This window comes from Spermophilus citellus (assembly GCF_964194105.1).
Source record: "Spermophilus citellus genome assembly, chromosome: 18".
Lineage (NCBI taxonomy): Eukaryota > Metazoa > Chordata > Mammalia > Rodentia > Sciuridae > Spermophilus > Spermophilus citellus.
In genome coordinates, this window is record NC_138200.1 from 63,897,998 (window position 1) to 63,915,947 (window position 17,950).

At 43.0% G+C, this 17,950-nt stretch overlaps 1 protein-coding gene across 2 annotated transcripts in view; it reads left to right on the top strand.

Annotated features, from left to right (window-relative positions):
• Window positions 1-9,566, top strand: part of PLCG2 (phospholipase C gamma 2) — a 128,455-nt gene extending 118,889 nt beyond the window's left edge. For both annotated transcript variants that reach the window (XM_081273807.1, XM_081273806.1), the window contains exons 32-33: window positions 8,273-8,457; window positions 9,241-9,566. In XM_081273807.1, the coding sequence (XP_081129933.1) occupies window positions 8,273-8,457; window positions 9,241-9,283 (228 nt within the window). In that variant the 3' untranslated portion in view covers window positions 9,284-9,566. The remainder of the gene's footprint in view (window positions 1-8,272; window positions 8,458-9,240) is intronic.
• The last annotated feature ends 8,384 nt before the right edge of the window (window positions 9,567-17,950 follow it).

The window sequence follows — 17,950 nt, forward strand, 5'->3', positions numbered from 1 at the left end:
GTGGGCCAGCCTGCAGTGCTGGGGGTGTGTTGAGGACACTCACTGCCTGGGGTTTCTCAGGTCTGGATCCTGTTGGAACATGGTTTGCTGGGTGCAAGTGCTGGAGAGGCTCAGTGCCAAGACCTATTGGTGGGGATTCCAGGCCAAGCAGATGTGTGAATCCTTAGGGAGAAGGCCCAGCACGCTCCAGAACCCCAGAGGACCAGGGGCTGTACTCTAGAGCTGAATTGGTCCTAGTTTTTGAGGTTGAAAAGATTTCTTTCTACCTGGGAGACACGGAGGCACAGAGGAAGACCCTCCTGTGCTTCGCCAGCTGAAATTTACTAGTGCTGAAGCCATGATGCCTGTATGACTACTGAACACAGAGCCACCATCCTGCAGGGAAAAGCAACGGCGCATGGTGACCAGGGGAGAAAGACCCCCACATGGACATAGAGCAGCTGCTGGCAGTTGAAGCTGAGCCGTAAAACGTAAGTCTGGCACCTTTTAAAGCCATCAAAGCTGAGCGCTGAAAAAGGCTTTCAGGCATTTGAAACACATTAGGAAACCCTGACTTCTTGAATTTAGAATTTATTATATAAGAGAAGATATGGACATTATTGAATGAAAAGATAAAGTAGAAGAACTATTTTCAATCCAGACAGCATCCCGTGAGATGGAAACCATGGAGGAAACGAGAGGCTAGAAGCAAATCCCAAGATGGATTTGGTTGGCCACTTGGACCCAGGTGGAATGAGTAGAGAACATATCCACAGCCCTGGGCTTATTTTAGTAAAATATTTAAATTCCAAGAATAAATTAAAAAAAATCCTTAGACTTCCCAACACAATGGCTGTCTATAAGGAAAAGTCAATCAGACCTGTTGTCATCAGCACTGAAAACCCAAGACAGAGGGATGCCCCTACCCACAGGGAGACAGGGCACGTCAAGGCAGGAGGAAGGCATGTGTGTTACATAAAGAAGCTTCCAGGTGGCCCCGAGTAGACAGTATTTTATTCAGAAGAGGGACCTCTAGACAGGAAACATCTAATTCTGCAGAATTCCATCTTACAGGATGGTGACAAGTCTCAAATGAGGATTCCTGAAACCCAACACGCTCTGATGCCAAATTCCATAATCAGAAGCAGCAGAGAATCCTCAGAAGAGCCCAGGGGCTGAGAGGGAAGATGGAGGTGTCCTGAGGCTTCCGGCTCCTGGGTTATCAGGCACATGGGGCACCTGCAGAGGACAAGCGCCTTCTGCTATAAAGGGAACATGTAATTTTAATTTGGATTGTTGAAAAACTGAGGAGAGCCACTGTAAAAATTGAGAAGCAGTGGCGCAGCGAGGAGGAGATAAACAGAAACTGAACCAGGAGTAAAAATAAGGAAAAGGATCAAAGAAGGAATTAAAGCAAAGAGTAATCAAAATGACATGGAAAGCGCTTGTATTTAATTTGGTAAGTGGGCTAAATTCTTTTCCTGAAAGGGAGATCCAGCTGTGCAGTGTTAACAGAAGTAAACCCAGGAGCAACCTGATGGAAGAGCTACTGGGTAAACTGGGAAGGAAATGTCAATATGAAGAGCACTCGAGAGCTTAAGAGGAACGAGGGGTGAGGATAAAAAAATGCTGGGTTTACAAAGAAACAGCATCCAGTCAGAATACATAAAATCTACCAATACAACAGATAAAAGGCTTTCAGAGTTTGAATGATATTGTAGTATTCCCCTCTCCCCCCAAAAGGATCAAAGATTACAATAATTTGACTTCAGAGATGTACAGCTTTGTATCCTACCCAGGGATAATATGTTCTGTGTGCTTCTTTGTCTCAAACTGTATAAACTTGCTTATATACTTGATCAGAAAGAGAACCCTAATATAGTTTTAAAATTAATGGTTTTATAAGTCATTATTTGGCAGACAAAAAGATGCTGAAAATGCAAAATATTTGAAAACAAGAATTTCCTAAATAACCAATCTAAACAAATTACCCAGAATGCAATAACACATTTATGCCCGACTGTACAGGTGTACTGTTTTCCTGTACTTGGCAGATGGTGTGATGTTTATAATCTGAAGCTACATGGGGCCCTTTCCCAACAGCACATGCTGACTTTGTGTCACTGTCACATTTTGGTAATTCTCCAATTTCAGACATTTCCATCATTCTCTATCTATTACAGTGATCTTTGATGCTACTATTGTAATGGCTGGGGGCACCACAGCTGCACCCATTTAGCCAGCTTGATTGATGTTGTGAGTGTTCTGACTGCTGCTCTCCCAACTCGAGACACAGCGATAACCCTATGATGGCCTCCCTGTGTCCAAGTGAGAGGAAGAGTCCCAGGTCACTCCCTTTAAATCAAAAGCTAGGAATGGTTAAGCTCAGCAGGGAAAGCTGAGGTGGGCCTGAACCCAGGCCTCTCGTGCCAACAATTAAGTTGTGACACAAAAGAAAAGTTCTTGAAGGAAGTGAAAAGTGCCCCGAGACTGATAAGCAGAATGGCGGATTGCTGAGAAAGGTTCTGTGGCCTGGACAGAGGATAGAACTAGCCCCGGTGCTCTCTGTAATTCCAGGAAGGTGGAGGGAGGTGAGGGAGCTGCAAGAAAGGCTAGAGCTAGCAGAGGTTGCCTTCTGGGGTTTAAGAGAAGAAGCTGTCTCCAAAGTAATTTTTCTGTTTTTGCTGTGCTGGGGATTGAACCCAGGGCTTCACCCATGTTAGGCAACAACTCTTTTACTGAGCTACACCCCCAGCAGCCATCTCCTGAAAGTGGGAAGTTCAGCAGCAAGTACTGAGATCACGCGACAGCAGCCTTTTGATACAGATGAAATAGGCTTCTACTGGAAGAACATGGCATTTAGGAGTTCCACAGAGAAGTCAGCGCCTGGCTTCAAGAGACAGGTTGACTCTTGTTAGGGCTGATGCAGCTTGTGACTAAGCGGAAGCCTCGGCTCATTTACCACTCTGAAAATCCTAGGCTCTCAAGGATCATGTAAACGAACCCTGCCTGGGGTAGAGGGAACAACAAAGCCTGGATGACGCCTCGCGTGTTTACAACATGGCTTGCTGGAAAGCTGAAGCCCACTGTTGAGACCTACTGCTCAGGAAAAAAAGGTTCATTTCAAAATATCACCACTCGTCCACAGTGCACCTGGCCCCCCCAGGGCTGGAGTGGACATGTACGAAGACATCAATGTCAATTCCTGCTGGTGGATGGGCATCCATTCTGCAGCTCATGGATAGAGCAGTAGTTTTGATGTTCGAGGCTTGTTATTTAAGAAATACATCTTTAAGTCTATGGCTCCTTTGGATAATGACTCTTCAGGTGGATGTGGGTAAAGAAAACAGAAAACCTTTTGGAAAGAACTTGCCATTCTGGGCGACGTCAAGAACATTTGTGATCCAAGGGGAGGAGAGGTCAAAGGATCGACATCAACAGGCATTTGGAAGAAGTTGATCCGAACCCTCATGAATGACTTAAAGGGGTTCAGAACTTTAGTGGAACTTTAGATAAAACAAGAGAAATAAAACGGGGGGGGGGACTTTTATAAATGGGTGAGCAAAGAAAGTGGTTTCTTGACATGGAGTCTACTTCTAATGAAGGTGCTGTGAATAAATCGTTTCTGAAAGAATCAGTGTGGCAAACTTTGTTATTTTTTCCCCAAGAAAAACCCTTTGCAGCCACCACCCTGATCCATCAGCAGCAATCAAGGTCATGGAAAAACCCTTAGATTATGACTTACTGAAGGCTCAGGTGACTGGTAGTGGTTTTTAGCAATGAGATATTTTTAAATTAAGATATGAACACCGATTTTTGGCCATTAGGCTATGGTACATTCAACAGACTGCAGGGTGGTGTGAGTGTAACTTTAATATGCAAACTTCACATGACCTGCTCTGTTGTAGTGGTCTGGAATTAAACCCACAGTCTCTTAGATTTACCTGTATTTTGAAGGGGAAAATTCTTGCTTTAAAACCTCACAGGATAAATATTACATATGCATGCCCTAAATATTCATCTTAAGAACTTTTAAGTGAAACACAAAAGGAGAACAGAAAAAAATAATGATGGTTTACCAGAAAGACCATTTAAAACAGTTCTTTGCTTATTTTATCTGGGAGCAAAGTAAGAGCAAAAAAATCACACTGGAATGGGTATTGGAAAAGAGACCAAACCCCAAACCAGAGCAAATTGGCAATTGTCTTAAAGTGTATCAGTGGGCTAAAATTGTTCTGAGAAGGAGTAGCCAGGTTAGAGACAAAGTCCTACAGGAGTCCCTTGAAGGGTATTAAAATACCTATTGGGTAAAACAGATTTTAGATCTACATAGCTTTTTAACTGAATTCTGAAACCCAAGAATTCCAGTTTGACTCCATAGAAGCCACCAGCAATTCAGAAATGCTGCAGTTGTCTTGAGTTCCACAACTTTCAAATCAAAACCAGAGGTGGATGGGACTCCAGTGCTCCATCCACCCACCACGGCCACAGGTCATTGTCACTTGTGACTAAAATGCATTGGCAAACCCCAAACTTCACTTTCAGCTTCTTATAGAAGCACAATATATTAAATCTAAGTGGAATTTATTCCAGGAATTCAAGGATAGTTTACCATTGGCACAGTTGGCAACAAATTGAGAAAAACAGCAAAAGCCACTAAATGCCACAACTGTATCTGGCCAAATAATTAGCATAGATTGTGGAAAGAAAGATAAAAGGGAGACTGATATATATTTGTCTCGCATTTATTAAATCTAATCACTTCTCTATTCTGGAACTAACATGTGGAAATGTAGGGCAGCAGACAGGGACATATGGGAAATTCTGTTCATGACACTGACAAAAACAGTTCCTCATTTAGCAGTAATTTAAATAAGAAATTTAAATAGGAGAGATTGCATTTACATAAGGTCAAGTATAAAATCTTACTGAAAGATAAAACAACCTCGGGACAAGTAGAAATGTATGCCAGTCATCAGTATAAGCTCACAATTATGTGTTTATTGAGAAAGGTGGGAGGTAGCTGCAGAAATAAATGTGTTTGTGTAAGTTAGATAAGTGTATATCCTTGCTCTGTCTGCTGAGGGAGCCCAGAACTACTGATGTCCTATTAGCAATGAGCACACCTACGCACCTTGATATTGCTTTCTAAATGCAATCCCCCAATAAAAGAAATCAGCACTCCTCGGACAAATGATTAGTTACAGGGCTGGGATAAAATGAACATGGAACATCAATAAGTGCTGAAAAAAGGATGTGGGCACTTCAAGTGGGCAGAGGAGCCAACTGGAAAGGGCTCCAGTTACCAAAGCTGGAACAACGTGAGCAAGCAAGTAATGATCGGCCTGGATTAGAACGCACAAAGTCGAATATCCACCTGTCCCCGAGTGAGAGAGAAAAGAGATCATTGAAGCCAGATGATCCACGTTAGTGCCACACGTGACTGCACGTCCATGCCCTTCCTGATGTGACATTCTTACCAAGAGCCTTAGATCGCGAGGACACACCAGCCCCCTGCATCATGGGACACTACACCACACCACCATAAAACATCAGAGAGGACCGTGGAAACAGACTAGGGGGACCAAGGCAACGCTGGCCGAGTACAGCACGGGAGCTCGGAATGGCAACAGGGCATTCAGTAAAGTCTGTTGCTCAGCAGTGACGCACTAGCGTCCGTTTATCAACGTGACCTTCCTAACTGTGGTTGTGCAAGAGGATGATGCTGCAGTATCTGAGAAATGTACCACTGCTGCAGCCTTTCTGTATAATTTAAAATTTCAATATAAAACAAGAGAAGGTAGCATCAGTGGGGGGAATTTTCTTCATGTTTTTCCCTCCTGCTAAAGAGGAAAAAAAAGGAAATGCCCTAAGATTGCATCGAGGGCCCGGTAGAACTTAGTACCAAAGTATTTTCTAACTAGGGACTTGGAAAAGCAAAAAAACTGAAAAAAAATATGTCAAACAGACTCAAAAAACTAAGAAATGGTTATTAAAAACTTCTATGGGGGAAGAGGGAGATGGTTAGGAGGGGTGCAGGGTGGGCAACACTCTCTTGACGGGGTGGTCGTCTCTCCCCTCTCACAGTTCCCTTGGGGGATGTCCATGGTAGCTTTTTTTATGGTTTTATTCATGCATCATAATTATACATAATAGTGGACACAGCTGGCAGTGGGTTTCATTTTGACATTCGTAATTGCATATAGCATAATTGGCTCCATTTCAATTCCCAGCACTTGCCCTTTCCTACCCCTTGCTCTACACTGTTGGTCTTCCTTTTGTTTGTTGATTGTTTTAAATTGGTGCATTATAATTATGTATAAAAGTGGGGAATTCGTTGTGATGTATTCCTATATACACATAGCAAAATTTGGTCAACTTCCTGCTCTAATCCTCTCCCTTCCTCTTCCCTCCTCCCTTCCCCTTGGTTCCCTGCCTCCACTCTGCTGATCTCCTTTCTGTTTTCATAAGACCCCGCTTTCTTATTCCTTTTGCCGCTCTTGTTTCTGTGTATGACAGAAAACATTTGACCCTTGACTGAGTCTGGCTTATTTTACTTAGTGCGATTTTCTCCAGTGCCATCCATTTACCAGCAAATGACATAATTTCATTCTTTGTGTCTGAGTAGAATTCCATTGTGTGTATGTTCTGTGACTCTTTGGAGGCCATTAAAGTGGAAAGAGATTTGCAGAGACAGGTATCCTCAGAGTCTGTGCTTTTTGTAAAGCAAATGACAAAAGCAGCCCAGAATGTATATTGATCCACAATTTTGTAGCCCTGGAGTCTCTCATAAAGTAGTCCACTAGTAGGGGAGTAGTGGTCACTAGACTGACCTCTGGAGTAGCCAGCCTGCATACACTGGTCAGTGACCTTTCAAAAATCACAGGTGGTGAAGCATTCTTTTCCTCCCACCCCACAAGCACATTGGCAGGAATATTCGGGAATTTGTGGGCTCCCTGGGTGGCAAGGCTCAGGGGCGGGTCTTGTGCCAGTCATGGCTGCACCCTAGTGCTCACCCCGCAGCTCCGTTTGCCCCTCTCCTGGCCTCATTTCAACTTTCTCTACATTATGGCAAAAGGACTGAATTGAGATCACTAGGAACTGGGTACATCCACCATTCTTTCAGCCAGTCCCAGGAAAATTTTACACTAAGAGCACCAGCAAAAATCCTGTGGATGCTTTTAATTGGCATGGCTGGGGTCACGGCTGGGAGATGATGGTGAGGAATAACACATCGGTGATTCCTAGAACTGAGCCACTTGCCTATCCCTGGGGGTGTAGTCTACAGTACCTTGGCTTTTTTTCAGGGGTGAGGAGATAACAGCTCTGTTGAGATAAAACTCATTTATCACACTCACCCATTTAAGGCACACAATGTTTTTAGCATATCCAAAGTTGTACAACCATAACCACAACCAATTTTAGAACATTTTCATCACCCCAAAAAGAAACTTTGTGCTAATTGGCTGTTACCACTTACCTCTCCCCTGGTTACCATTAATATACTTTCTGCTGTATGGATTTACCTGTTCTGGAGATTTCACATAAATGGCATCTTACAATATGTCATCTTTTAGCATGATATTTTCCAGGTGGAACCTATTACTGTGCCTTTTTTTTTAAGTTGTAGATGGACACAATACCTTTATTTTATTTATTTTTATTTTTTTATTTTATTTTATTTTTTTTTAAAAGAGAGAGAGAGAGAGAGAGAGAGAGAGAGAGAGAAAATTTTTAATATTTATTTTTTAGTTCTCGGCAGACACAACATCTTTGTTGGTACGTGGTGCTGAGGATCGAACCCGGGCCGCACACATGCCAGGCGAGCGTGCTACCACTTGAGCCACATCCCCAGCCCCATATTTTTATTTTTATGTGGTGGTGCCAGGGATTGAACCCAGTGCCTCACGCATGCTAGGCAAGCACTCTACCACTGAGCCACAACCCCAGCCCCATTAAGGTCCTTATAAAATCTTAAGTTATCTGCTTCCTGCCTATCCTCACATTGTGCTGCTCTTTCCTTAGTTAAGCCAGTAGCTGCTTGACCTTTGCTCTTAGATAAAAGCCGGAAGGTGATGCAGACCAAGGAAAAAGCATCTTAGATTAAGATGTGGGATCCAGGGACTTTACAAAAGGGCTAGCTTCTGTAGAACACGTAATGACTAACTGTGAGCTTTATCTCTGATAGTCCCATTTGCAAAGCCTCTGCCTGGGCACATGCATTAGACCCATGTCCCATGTGGAAGATGTGGTCATTTCACAAACTCAAGGTGGTTCTCGCCCCTGCCCCCAGGAGTGTGAAGAGGAACTTTACTCCTCCTGTCGCCAGCTGCGGAGGCGGCAAGAAGAGCTGAACAACCAGCTCTTTCTGTACGACACGCACCAGAACCTGCGCAGTGCCAACCGTGATGCCCTCATCAAAGAGTTCAATGTCAATGAGAACCAGCTCCAACTGTACCAGGAGAAGTGCAACCGGAGGTGGGTTAGCAGATCCTGGGTGTCTGGGCAGTGACATCGGGTGTCCAGGCCAGGCTTCTGGAGAGCCCCCCGCATGGCTTTCTCTAGGAATTCTTTGTTACCCTCGCTCTAATTCTCTTGCTCTGTAGATGAACTTACAGGAAGACCTCAAGCACCTGACACTTCCCTAGATAGAACTGTTTTCCAGACATTTCAATAATAGTGGAAATAAATGATGATCATTAACTTTTAATTTTTTATGGTGCTGGGGACTGAATTCAGGGCCTTGTGCATGCTACTATGCTAAGACAAGGGCCGTACCACTGAGCGACCTCTGCCACCCCAATAACTACAGACTCCAAAGGAGTCCTACTGACTTCCCAAGAATGGGCTAGTCCTGTGGTTCAAGATCAGGGCAGAATCCTCCCAGGGGAGGCTCTTGTTGTGCCCCAGGCACGTGACGGTAGAGAGCTAGCTAGACTTGACAGGTGGCTTCCAGTGTGCCAGATAGTGACCGAGCAACTAAAAATGACTCCGACATCCTCAGCACTGTTCTGCACTCCTCACTGCAGAGGCTCACTGAACCATTTGGCCAGCCTACAGCACAGCTCTTACCCCATTTTACCGAGGAGGAGGTGGATCTGAGTTTCAGGGTCTTGCCAGGAGCCTGGCACCCTCCCGACTCCCAGCCCTGAACCATCCAGCCAGGAATGACTACAAATGTATGGATGGAGAAATGATATAATCTCTGCGCTGAGCTCCAAGTCATAACTGCTAATGACAGCACAATCTCTTTTCTTTCAGGTTAAGAGAGAAGAGAGTCAGTAACAGCAAGTTTTACTCCTAGATGTGAGTGTATGTGTGGGGGTATCTGTGTGTGCATGTAGGAAAACGTGCTGTTTGGTTCCTGGGAAGAGGCTAATCTGTGACATTGTCCCGTCTCCAAGTCTGCCTTCAAGATGATATTTCTGAAGAAGCCCTAGCTGGCATGAGTTGGGGTGATTTCCTGCTAATTTTTCCTCACTAGGACAACTTTTTTTAACTTATATTCTCTATAGAGAATTGCCCAAATGTGCTCATTTTTGGTGTCTCATATTCCAAACCTCATTGAATAAAAGCAACAAAAAATCTTGGTCAGTTAAGCCTTCTATGCATGACCTATACCATGAATAGGATTTCTTTTCTGGTGGACAAGATTCTACTAATGACCCAGGTAATTGACTTCCACAGAAGATGAATCAGAAATGTAAGGAACTAATTAGATTCTGAAAAGAATTTTAACTAAAAAGCAGATGATTCCACAATTAAGGCCATTGGATTCCACAGAGAAGCCTACCCTGTGAGTACCCAGCTCAGTGCACATTCCCTACCATGGGCAACTGCCTGGCTAGACAGACGTCCTGCATGGACCACCACAGGCCCCAGGAAAGAGCTGGGTGATGGCATTTGTTCATTAGGACAATTTCTAATTAATGGCAGAGGCTTGCTTTGTCAATAGAGTTACTGGGGGTGGGAATCTTGGGGCCTCTGTTTTAAGAAGGCTTTCAGAGCTCAGGTTCTGTGGAGGCTCCTCCCACCCCTCTTCTGCCTGCTGCTGGGAGTCTCTGCCACTCCTCATGCCCAGGCTCTGTGGCACTGACTGGCAGCAGCTGGGAAAGCCCTGAGTCCTCAGACAAGGTCAGTTGCTGGTTTAAAGAGGACAAAAGTTGAATTTGTGGGGGAATGTCTCTGGGTTGTTCAGTTTCTGGAGCAGTGAGCTAAGCTCTTGGGGATTGAGCACTAGAGTGTTGTAGAAAACTGCAGATGCAGCTTCTCCCAGCAGGGGAAGGCACCTCCATCATGATTACACAGGTGGCTCTGCATCCTGAGCTCCATTTCAATGACTTAGTAAGCCTTTTAAAGGAGAGAATCATGCTGGGTCACTAGAGTCACAAGTTAGAGTGACTTGAAACTTGAGGAAACAGGTGTACATATGAAAAACAAGTGTGGTGTAGAGAACTGGTTAGCAGTAAACTGGTGCTTTGGTTGGGTGGAATTTGGTCCTAGAAACCCATTCAATCCTCCCCCGGTTATACAAAATGTCGGGCTCAGCGTGCATGTATTGTTGGCAAGCAGTTAATACAAGTCAGGCCCTGTCTGACCCAAAGGCGCTCTCCCTTGAGTCCGCAAAAACCTACTGAGCACCTCCATATGCCAAGCACAGTGACAGTTTTGACCATGAGAAACATCTGTGGTTACTGGTCTCATGGACCTATATCCATCGTGAGCTACTGGAAGAGGCAATTACCTTCCCCAAAGCCAGGAACAGCAGTCTGTCGTGGGGGGACGGGGGGGGGGGGGGGGCTCTTACCATGGGACATTATTTATTGCTCTGTGAGTTGCTGCTTTGTGTGGCAGTCAGCATCAAAAGTCCTCATAACAGTCGTCATTCAAAGCGACTTTCAAGAAAGGCAAGGAGCTGAAGTGCCACAGGGAAGGAAGTTTCACACTGTCCAGCCAGTGCCCCGCTGGCTGGTGGCCAGGCAGCTACTGGCGCCTACCCCAGGAGTGTGACAAGTACCCCAGTCCCTTTTAGCCATATCATTACCCTACCCAGAAGCTCCCACATCACTCTGTATTAAGCCAAATGCCAAGCCCACATCTCCTTTCACTTAAAACTTGGCTACTGAATCAAAGATATGGAGAAGTAGCAGAAAGACTGAAGCTTGAAGTGAGGCTTGTCTTTGCCTGCTGCTGTGTGGAGACTTGCCCAGCTGACCCCTGTGGGAAAGGCAGGCAGGGGCCACCACAGCGATTCTGGGAAGAACCTGTCTCCTCCTCCTGGTGCTCCAGTGAGAGCCCACCTTTAGAGAGTACTTACTTTGGCTCTTCTGTCCTTCCCTTAGTAGGATTATGTATTGATTGGTTTTTGGTAATGCCAGGGACCAAGTGAATTCTCAGGAAAGAAATAGATGATATCATGTTTCTTCCCAGAGTCTGGATGCCACAAAGCCCAGTCATCTAGCCGAGATGGCTCACCATGCGACTTAAACCACTGGCTATATTGCAGGGTGATGCAACATTCTGACAGATGGCAGCAGCCCTATGGGCCCCTGCTGCCAGTGCATGGGTGTCACATGACTTGTTTGCCAATTCCTTACATGTGCTATTGGGAATATTGATTACTACATGGAAAACAAATGGAGGAGGTTGGTTGGGTTGTTAAGTTTGGGAAACTTAGGTTGTACAAAGCTAAATTTCCCCATGGTGAGACTTAGATATGCAAGAGGTAAGAGGGGTGTCCAGAATCATGTTCCCCAATTCGATCTCAGAATCCTTTGGCCAAGCAGTGGCTGAGAGATCAGTGTACATAGGAAACATCTGAGGATCTGATGGTTCATTAAGAAGGAAGCCAGACAACAAAATCTAGTAATTTACATGTTTTCTACCTGGTTAAAAATTTAACCTCAAGCCACCAAACCAAGGCCTTTGAGCCACCCATGCCATGGCAGGCCAGCCTTACCCCTGCAGCAAAGAGCCTTTCAGGTATCTGTTTTCAGATCCTCATCTCCCTATTGCACTTGTTCCCAAGAGTCATCTACTTTTAGACGATGCCCTTTTTAATCTTGCAAAAGAAAACAAGTTTCCCTCATTTCCTATCTACTGGAGACCAGGACCCAAGGTAGAGAATTCAAAATATGGATGCTTGGTCTAAACAGGGTGCAGACCTTTTACAAACTGGGCAGTGCCTAATTCTTTGCTTTCACAAAATGGATGAGACACTCAAGAAATTTCTGTGGCATAGATCAATATATGTTCATCTCTTACTGCTCTAAATGACAAAATTTTGAAATGAGGCTTAAGGGACTAAAATCAAGGGACCTGTTCCTTCTAGAAGCTCCAGGGGAGATTCTGTTCCTTGGCTCTTTCAGCATCCACAGCTTACCACGTGCATTACTCCTTGGCTCCCATTCCATCACTCCAGTCTCTGTTTCCATCATCATGTTTCCTTCTCTCACTCTGACCCATCTTCTTGCTTTTATAAAGACCCTTATGATTACACCAGATCCACCAGGTTAATCTGAAACACCTTCCCCATTTTAAGATGCTTAATTTAAGGATCTCTGCAGAATCTTTTTTTCTATGAAATGTATGAAATTGGGATGCTATCTTAATTCCTCTTTAGATAGCTCATTGTATATAGAAATGCAACTGAGGGTAGGGCACATATGGTTACATTAATGGCTTTTATAATGTTGTAAAAAAGCCCTCACAATATGTCAGGACCATGCTTACAGAGTTATTTGCTTCTAGAATTGTACACTAAATAAATGTATTTTTTAAATTAAAAAAAAAGAAATTTCTGTCTTTGGACATGTGCCTGTGAGAGGAGACGGAAGAACTTGGATACTGCTATCACAAAACTTCCTCTGCTGCGGCATCTGTGTGAGAAGGGTCCTCACAGCTTCCACATGTAACAGGGAGAAAGGGCAGCCGCACCTTGGCTCATTCTGAAAAAATTAATTCACAGGTAGATAAAATAATTGGAGGAGAAGGCCCTCACCATTTCCAATTAATAATCAATCTCCATTAATACATTTCCAATGAAGTTTTACTGTTAATAATTCATGTAAAATTTGTACTCCATGTTTGCCAATCAAGCTCCATCCAGAAGCCTAGGGCCTTATGATTGTATGATATTATGTAATTTTATTAAAAATAAAATTAAACAATATAAAAGCCCTATGTAATTAGGCTAAAATTTCAAGGGGGAAGAGGTATAAAACTACACATTCAGAGTGTAAAAGGAAATGTGGATTTCCTATTAAAAATCGCCTGTTCATGTCATTTTTGAAAGAAGGAGTGTCTGTCAAATAACTTTTATATTTAGAGCCTCTTGGCTAAATTTGAAAAGGGATTTAGTGGTTTTATTTGGACATACTGTACTACAATATGCCAGCATTTACATCCTTGCAACTGTTTGTGAGGAAAAATTTTAGATGCTAATTTAAGAGATATCAGAGCATGACATTTTAAGATCACTGTTCCAGGGCCACTAAGTTGTATTTGGAAGCAAGGATGGCTACAGAGGGCCCTGATGCTCTTTACTTTAAAAGGAATGTCACTCAGCGTTTAACTTGTGTGACATTTAACTTTTTGGGAGCAACCCTAAAATATATGCCTAATATGAATGTGCCTATATGTGGTACTCTAGCTGTACCTAAAAGCTGTACTCTAGCCAACAGAAAGTTAATTAGATTCAGGAGTATGCAGAATTAAAAAAATTGACATTTAAGATTATTCAATGAGGGGCTGGGGCTGGAGCTCGGTGGCACAGCGCTTGCCTAACACGTGTGAGGCACTGGGTTTGATCCTTAGCACCACATAAAAATAAACAACATAAAGGCATTCTGTCCATCCACAACTACAAAAAAATTTAAGATATTTGTTCTAGGTTTTTAATTGATCAAAATATTTTCTTGAGTAGCAGAATACAACAATTACTAATAGGGCATTATGTAAAATTGTGGATGTGTAACCGACGTGATTCTGCAATCTGCATTTGGGGTAAAATTGAGAGTTCATAACCCACTTCAATCTAATGTATGAAATATGATATGTCAAGAGCTTTGTAATGTTGTGAACAACCAATAAAAAAAATAAAAAAAAGAGAAAATATTTTCTTGAATAGCCAGATCACACAGCGATCCCATTTTTTTCAGAAATTTCCACTTTCTTACTTTTCACTAGGCTTTACACAGCTGCATTTGTAAACTGGATTCCTTGTTAAAGCTTATTTTTTTATATAAATATATGTGCTTGTGTACGTAAAGGATTATGTGAATGAGTCACACAGATGTTGGCTATGGTTCTTGTGAAAATTAAATGGTTGTATCACATTTAAAAAAATAAATATTTGGCCTGAATGAATACAGTAATCTGTCCAGAACTCTTGTTTTAAACTGCTATTTGATTTTTACACTCCCTAATGAAACAATGGAATGATTCAGATATGAGATAGTTATAATTCTTTTAAAAACATTATTTCCTATTCTATTTATCACATTTTCTAGGTTACAGGTCTTTTTGGGGGCAAAACTCAGATATACAATGAATATGTGACTCTTCAATTTATCTGCTTTGGAAGAATGTGTAGGGCTAGAAGGAGCACTGAGGTCGGTGTAAGTGGATTTCTCAGAATAGTGATGGGTGTCACTGGGGCTGTCAGCCACAGCAACAGTCCCTGGTGCACAGAAGCCATGTTGTATGTCCCATGACGGTTCTACCCTGGCCCCCACCACCAGCGATCAGTCACCCCACCCCAAGACTTCAGAAAGGCCTATACCAAACCTGCATTAGGAGATGGAGCAGTAACAAGTAGAGAGGAAATTACAGTGGCTTGATCATTTGGGGAAAAAAATGATGCAGCCATAACTCTGAAAGATACAAAAGGAACATATGTCAAAAATTCTCTTTAACTCACTAATCCTCAAGGGGACCCATAAAACATTCCAGCTGGAGCAAAGGAGAATTGAAAGAATAAGGTACACAATGCATACACAGGCTGCCAGGGCCTGGTTTTGTATGGTTTCTACACCTCCTATCGAGTAACTCAATTGATTCCTGTCTGCAGAAATGCAAATTGTGACTGGAGACTCAGTTATGCATTGCCTTGTGGGCACTGACCACTGATCTTGCCAGTTTGGTATCCACTGAGCAAATTTATTTTAGTATCATCCATGACTTGAAATCTAACACTTGCCTCACACCACATATACAGGTTTAGCCCAGTAGATTATAGGCCAAAATGGAAAGAAAGGCAATCAAACCTTGAAGTAGGTGAAGGTTGCTCAAACAGAACAGCAAAACCTAACCCTAGGAAGACTGCCGAGTTTGACCACCAAAGTTCAGGCTGTGTGTCTCAAAGAGCAGTAATCAGAAGGCAAATGGGAAAGTGGAAGGAGGCACTTGCAATAATATACCAGACAACAAGCAGACTTCAGTCAAAGCACGACTGAAGTAAATTGACTCCATCTTTCCAAGTCAATGACAGACAATCCAGTAGGGAAAAAGTGGGCATACTTCATGAGTAGCCCCTTGCAAGAGTGCATCCTGATGGCTGGGAAGCAGAGAAGGTGTTCATTATTCACAAGGGCAATACAACATGAAACCACGAGAGGCTGCTATATTCTTACTGGCGTGTTGAAAATTTAAAAGCTGGATAGCAAATGGGGACAAGAATGTGGAACACCTAGCACACTGGTTGTGGGGTAAATTGGTACAAAATCCACAGACCCTCTACTGAAGTTAAACATGTACACATTTAAGACCCAGCAACTCTGCTCCTAAATATATGCCTAATATGAATGTGCCTATATGTGTGCACATATATGTGCACAAAAAGATGTGTACCAGAGTGTTCATAGTACTGCTGTTCAAAATAGGCAAAACCCTCAAAGAGCTCAAATCTAGACTTTGGGATTTCACCCTGTGTTCTACTGTGTATGCACAAAATAAAACTTCCTCAAAGCCAGTTTACAATAACTTCTAGTACACAGATTATAGAAAAAAGCACAAATACATAAAGAACTGAGGGTCTATCTTCCACACAGAGTGACAATATAATTATATAAAGGGGACCCACTTGAGAGTGAAAAGGGACATTATTAAAGAGTGAAAAGGGACATTATTAAAAACTAGGATAAGACTACAGGCATAAAATAGAACTGTCCTGGGAAAATTGGGACCCAGGGTCACACCTCCCGTGTCAGCAGAGAGGAGTGTCACACCATACAGGCAGGTCATCGCGATGGACAACTGAACAGGATACAGAAGTAGCAGAGGGCAACAGGGCAGGGGCATGGGAGACAGGAGCCCCGTGGCCCTGCTTTCTACAGAAACATACACAACAAACAAACTTGGGGTGCTGCAAAGGGGTCTTGGTTGTATCTGCAGGGTTTCAGCCTTCTGTAAGGAGGTGTTCACACACTTAGTCACTTTTAAATCTATGTTCATGAATTGAAAAGAGGTGTTCTCTAGGTGTCCGTGGTGAATGGAGAAAGAGAATGTCGTGTACACATATACAATGGGAGTGTGTTCAGCCATAAAGGGTGGAACCCTGTCGTTTGTGGTAGAACTGGGGAACATTATGTTAACTGACATAAGTCAGACACACTCATAGTTGGAAGCTAAGCATGTTGATCTCCTAGAAGTAGAGAGAAGACTAGTGGCTACTGAAAGCTGGAGTGGTGGCTCGTGCCTGTGATCCCGGCTACTTGGGAGACTAAAGCAGGAGGATCTCAATTTCAAGGCCAGCCCAGGCAACCTAGCCAGACCCTGTCTCAAATAAAAAAGAAAAAGAGGTGTGACTAGAGGTGTGACTAGTGGGAGAGTACTTGCCTAGCATGCATCAAGGGCCTGGGTTCTATCCCCAGTACTGCAAACGAACAAACCACACACACACACACACACACACACACACACACACACACACACACACTCACATAAACACACACACATACCAGTGGTTACTAGAAGCTGGTAGGGGGAGATGGAATGCAGGGAGGATGGTTAACAAGTACAAGGGGGTGTTGGACCATTTGACTCAGCTATCCCATTCTTTGGTTTACACCCAAAGGACTTAAAATCAGCATATTACAGTAATGCAGCCATGTCAATGTTCATAGCAGCTCAATTCACAATAGCCAGACTATGGAACCCACCTAGGTGTCCCTCAATAGATGAATGGATAAAGAAAATGTGGTATATAATGAATTTATGGCATTTTCCAATAAATGGTTGGAGTTGGAGCATATCATGCTAAGTGAAATAAGCCAATCACACAAAACCAAAGGCTGAATGTTTTCTCTAATATTCGGATGCGAATTCACAATAAGGAGGAAGGCACTAAAGAACAGTGTTACCGTAGATTAGATAGAGGGAAGTGATAGGAAGGAAGGGGAGGGGATGTGGGGATAGGAGAGATAGAATAAAACAGACATTATTACTTTATGTATATATGTGACTGTATGGCCAATGAGATTCTGCAACATGTACACTCAGAAAAATGAGGAATCATATCCCATTTATGTATATGAAAGTGCATAAATGCATTCCACTGTCATGTGTAATTAAAACAAAAAAATTTTAAAAAGAGTGGTGTTGGATAGGAAAAACAGATTCTGACATTGATGGCATAGGACAATGAATATGGTTGTCAATATTTACCTGTGTATTTCAAAATAGCTAGTGGAGAACATTTAATATGTTCTTAGCACAAAGAAATTATTAATGTTTGAGGTGATGGATCTGCCAGTTACCCTGATCTGATCATTATACATTGTACACGTGTATCACACTGTACTCTATAAATATGCTCAGTTACTACCTGTCATTAAATTTTTAAATATTAAAAATGTACTCCAAGTGTATAGAAGTAAGAGTTTGACCAACATGTTATTTTGGGGTTGACTTTCTAGTGCTGGGTGATTTAAAACCAAGACACACCATGGTGAGAAGGAAGACACAAATGACC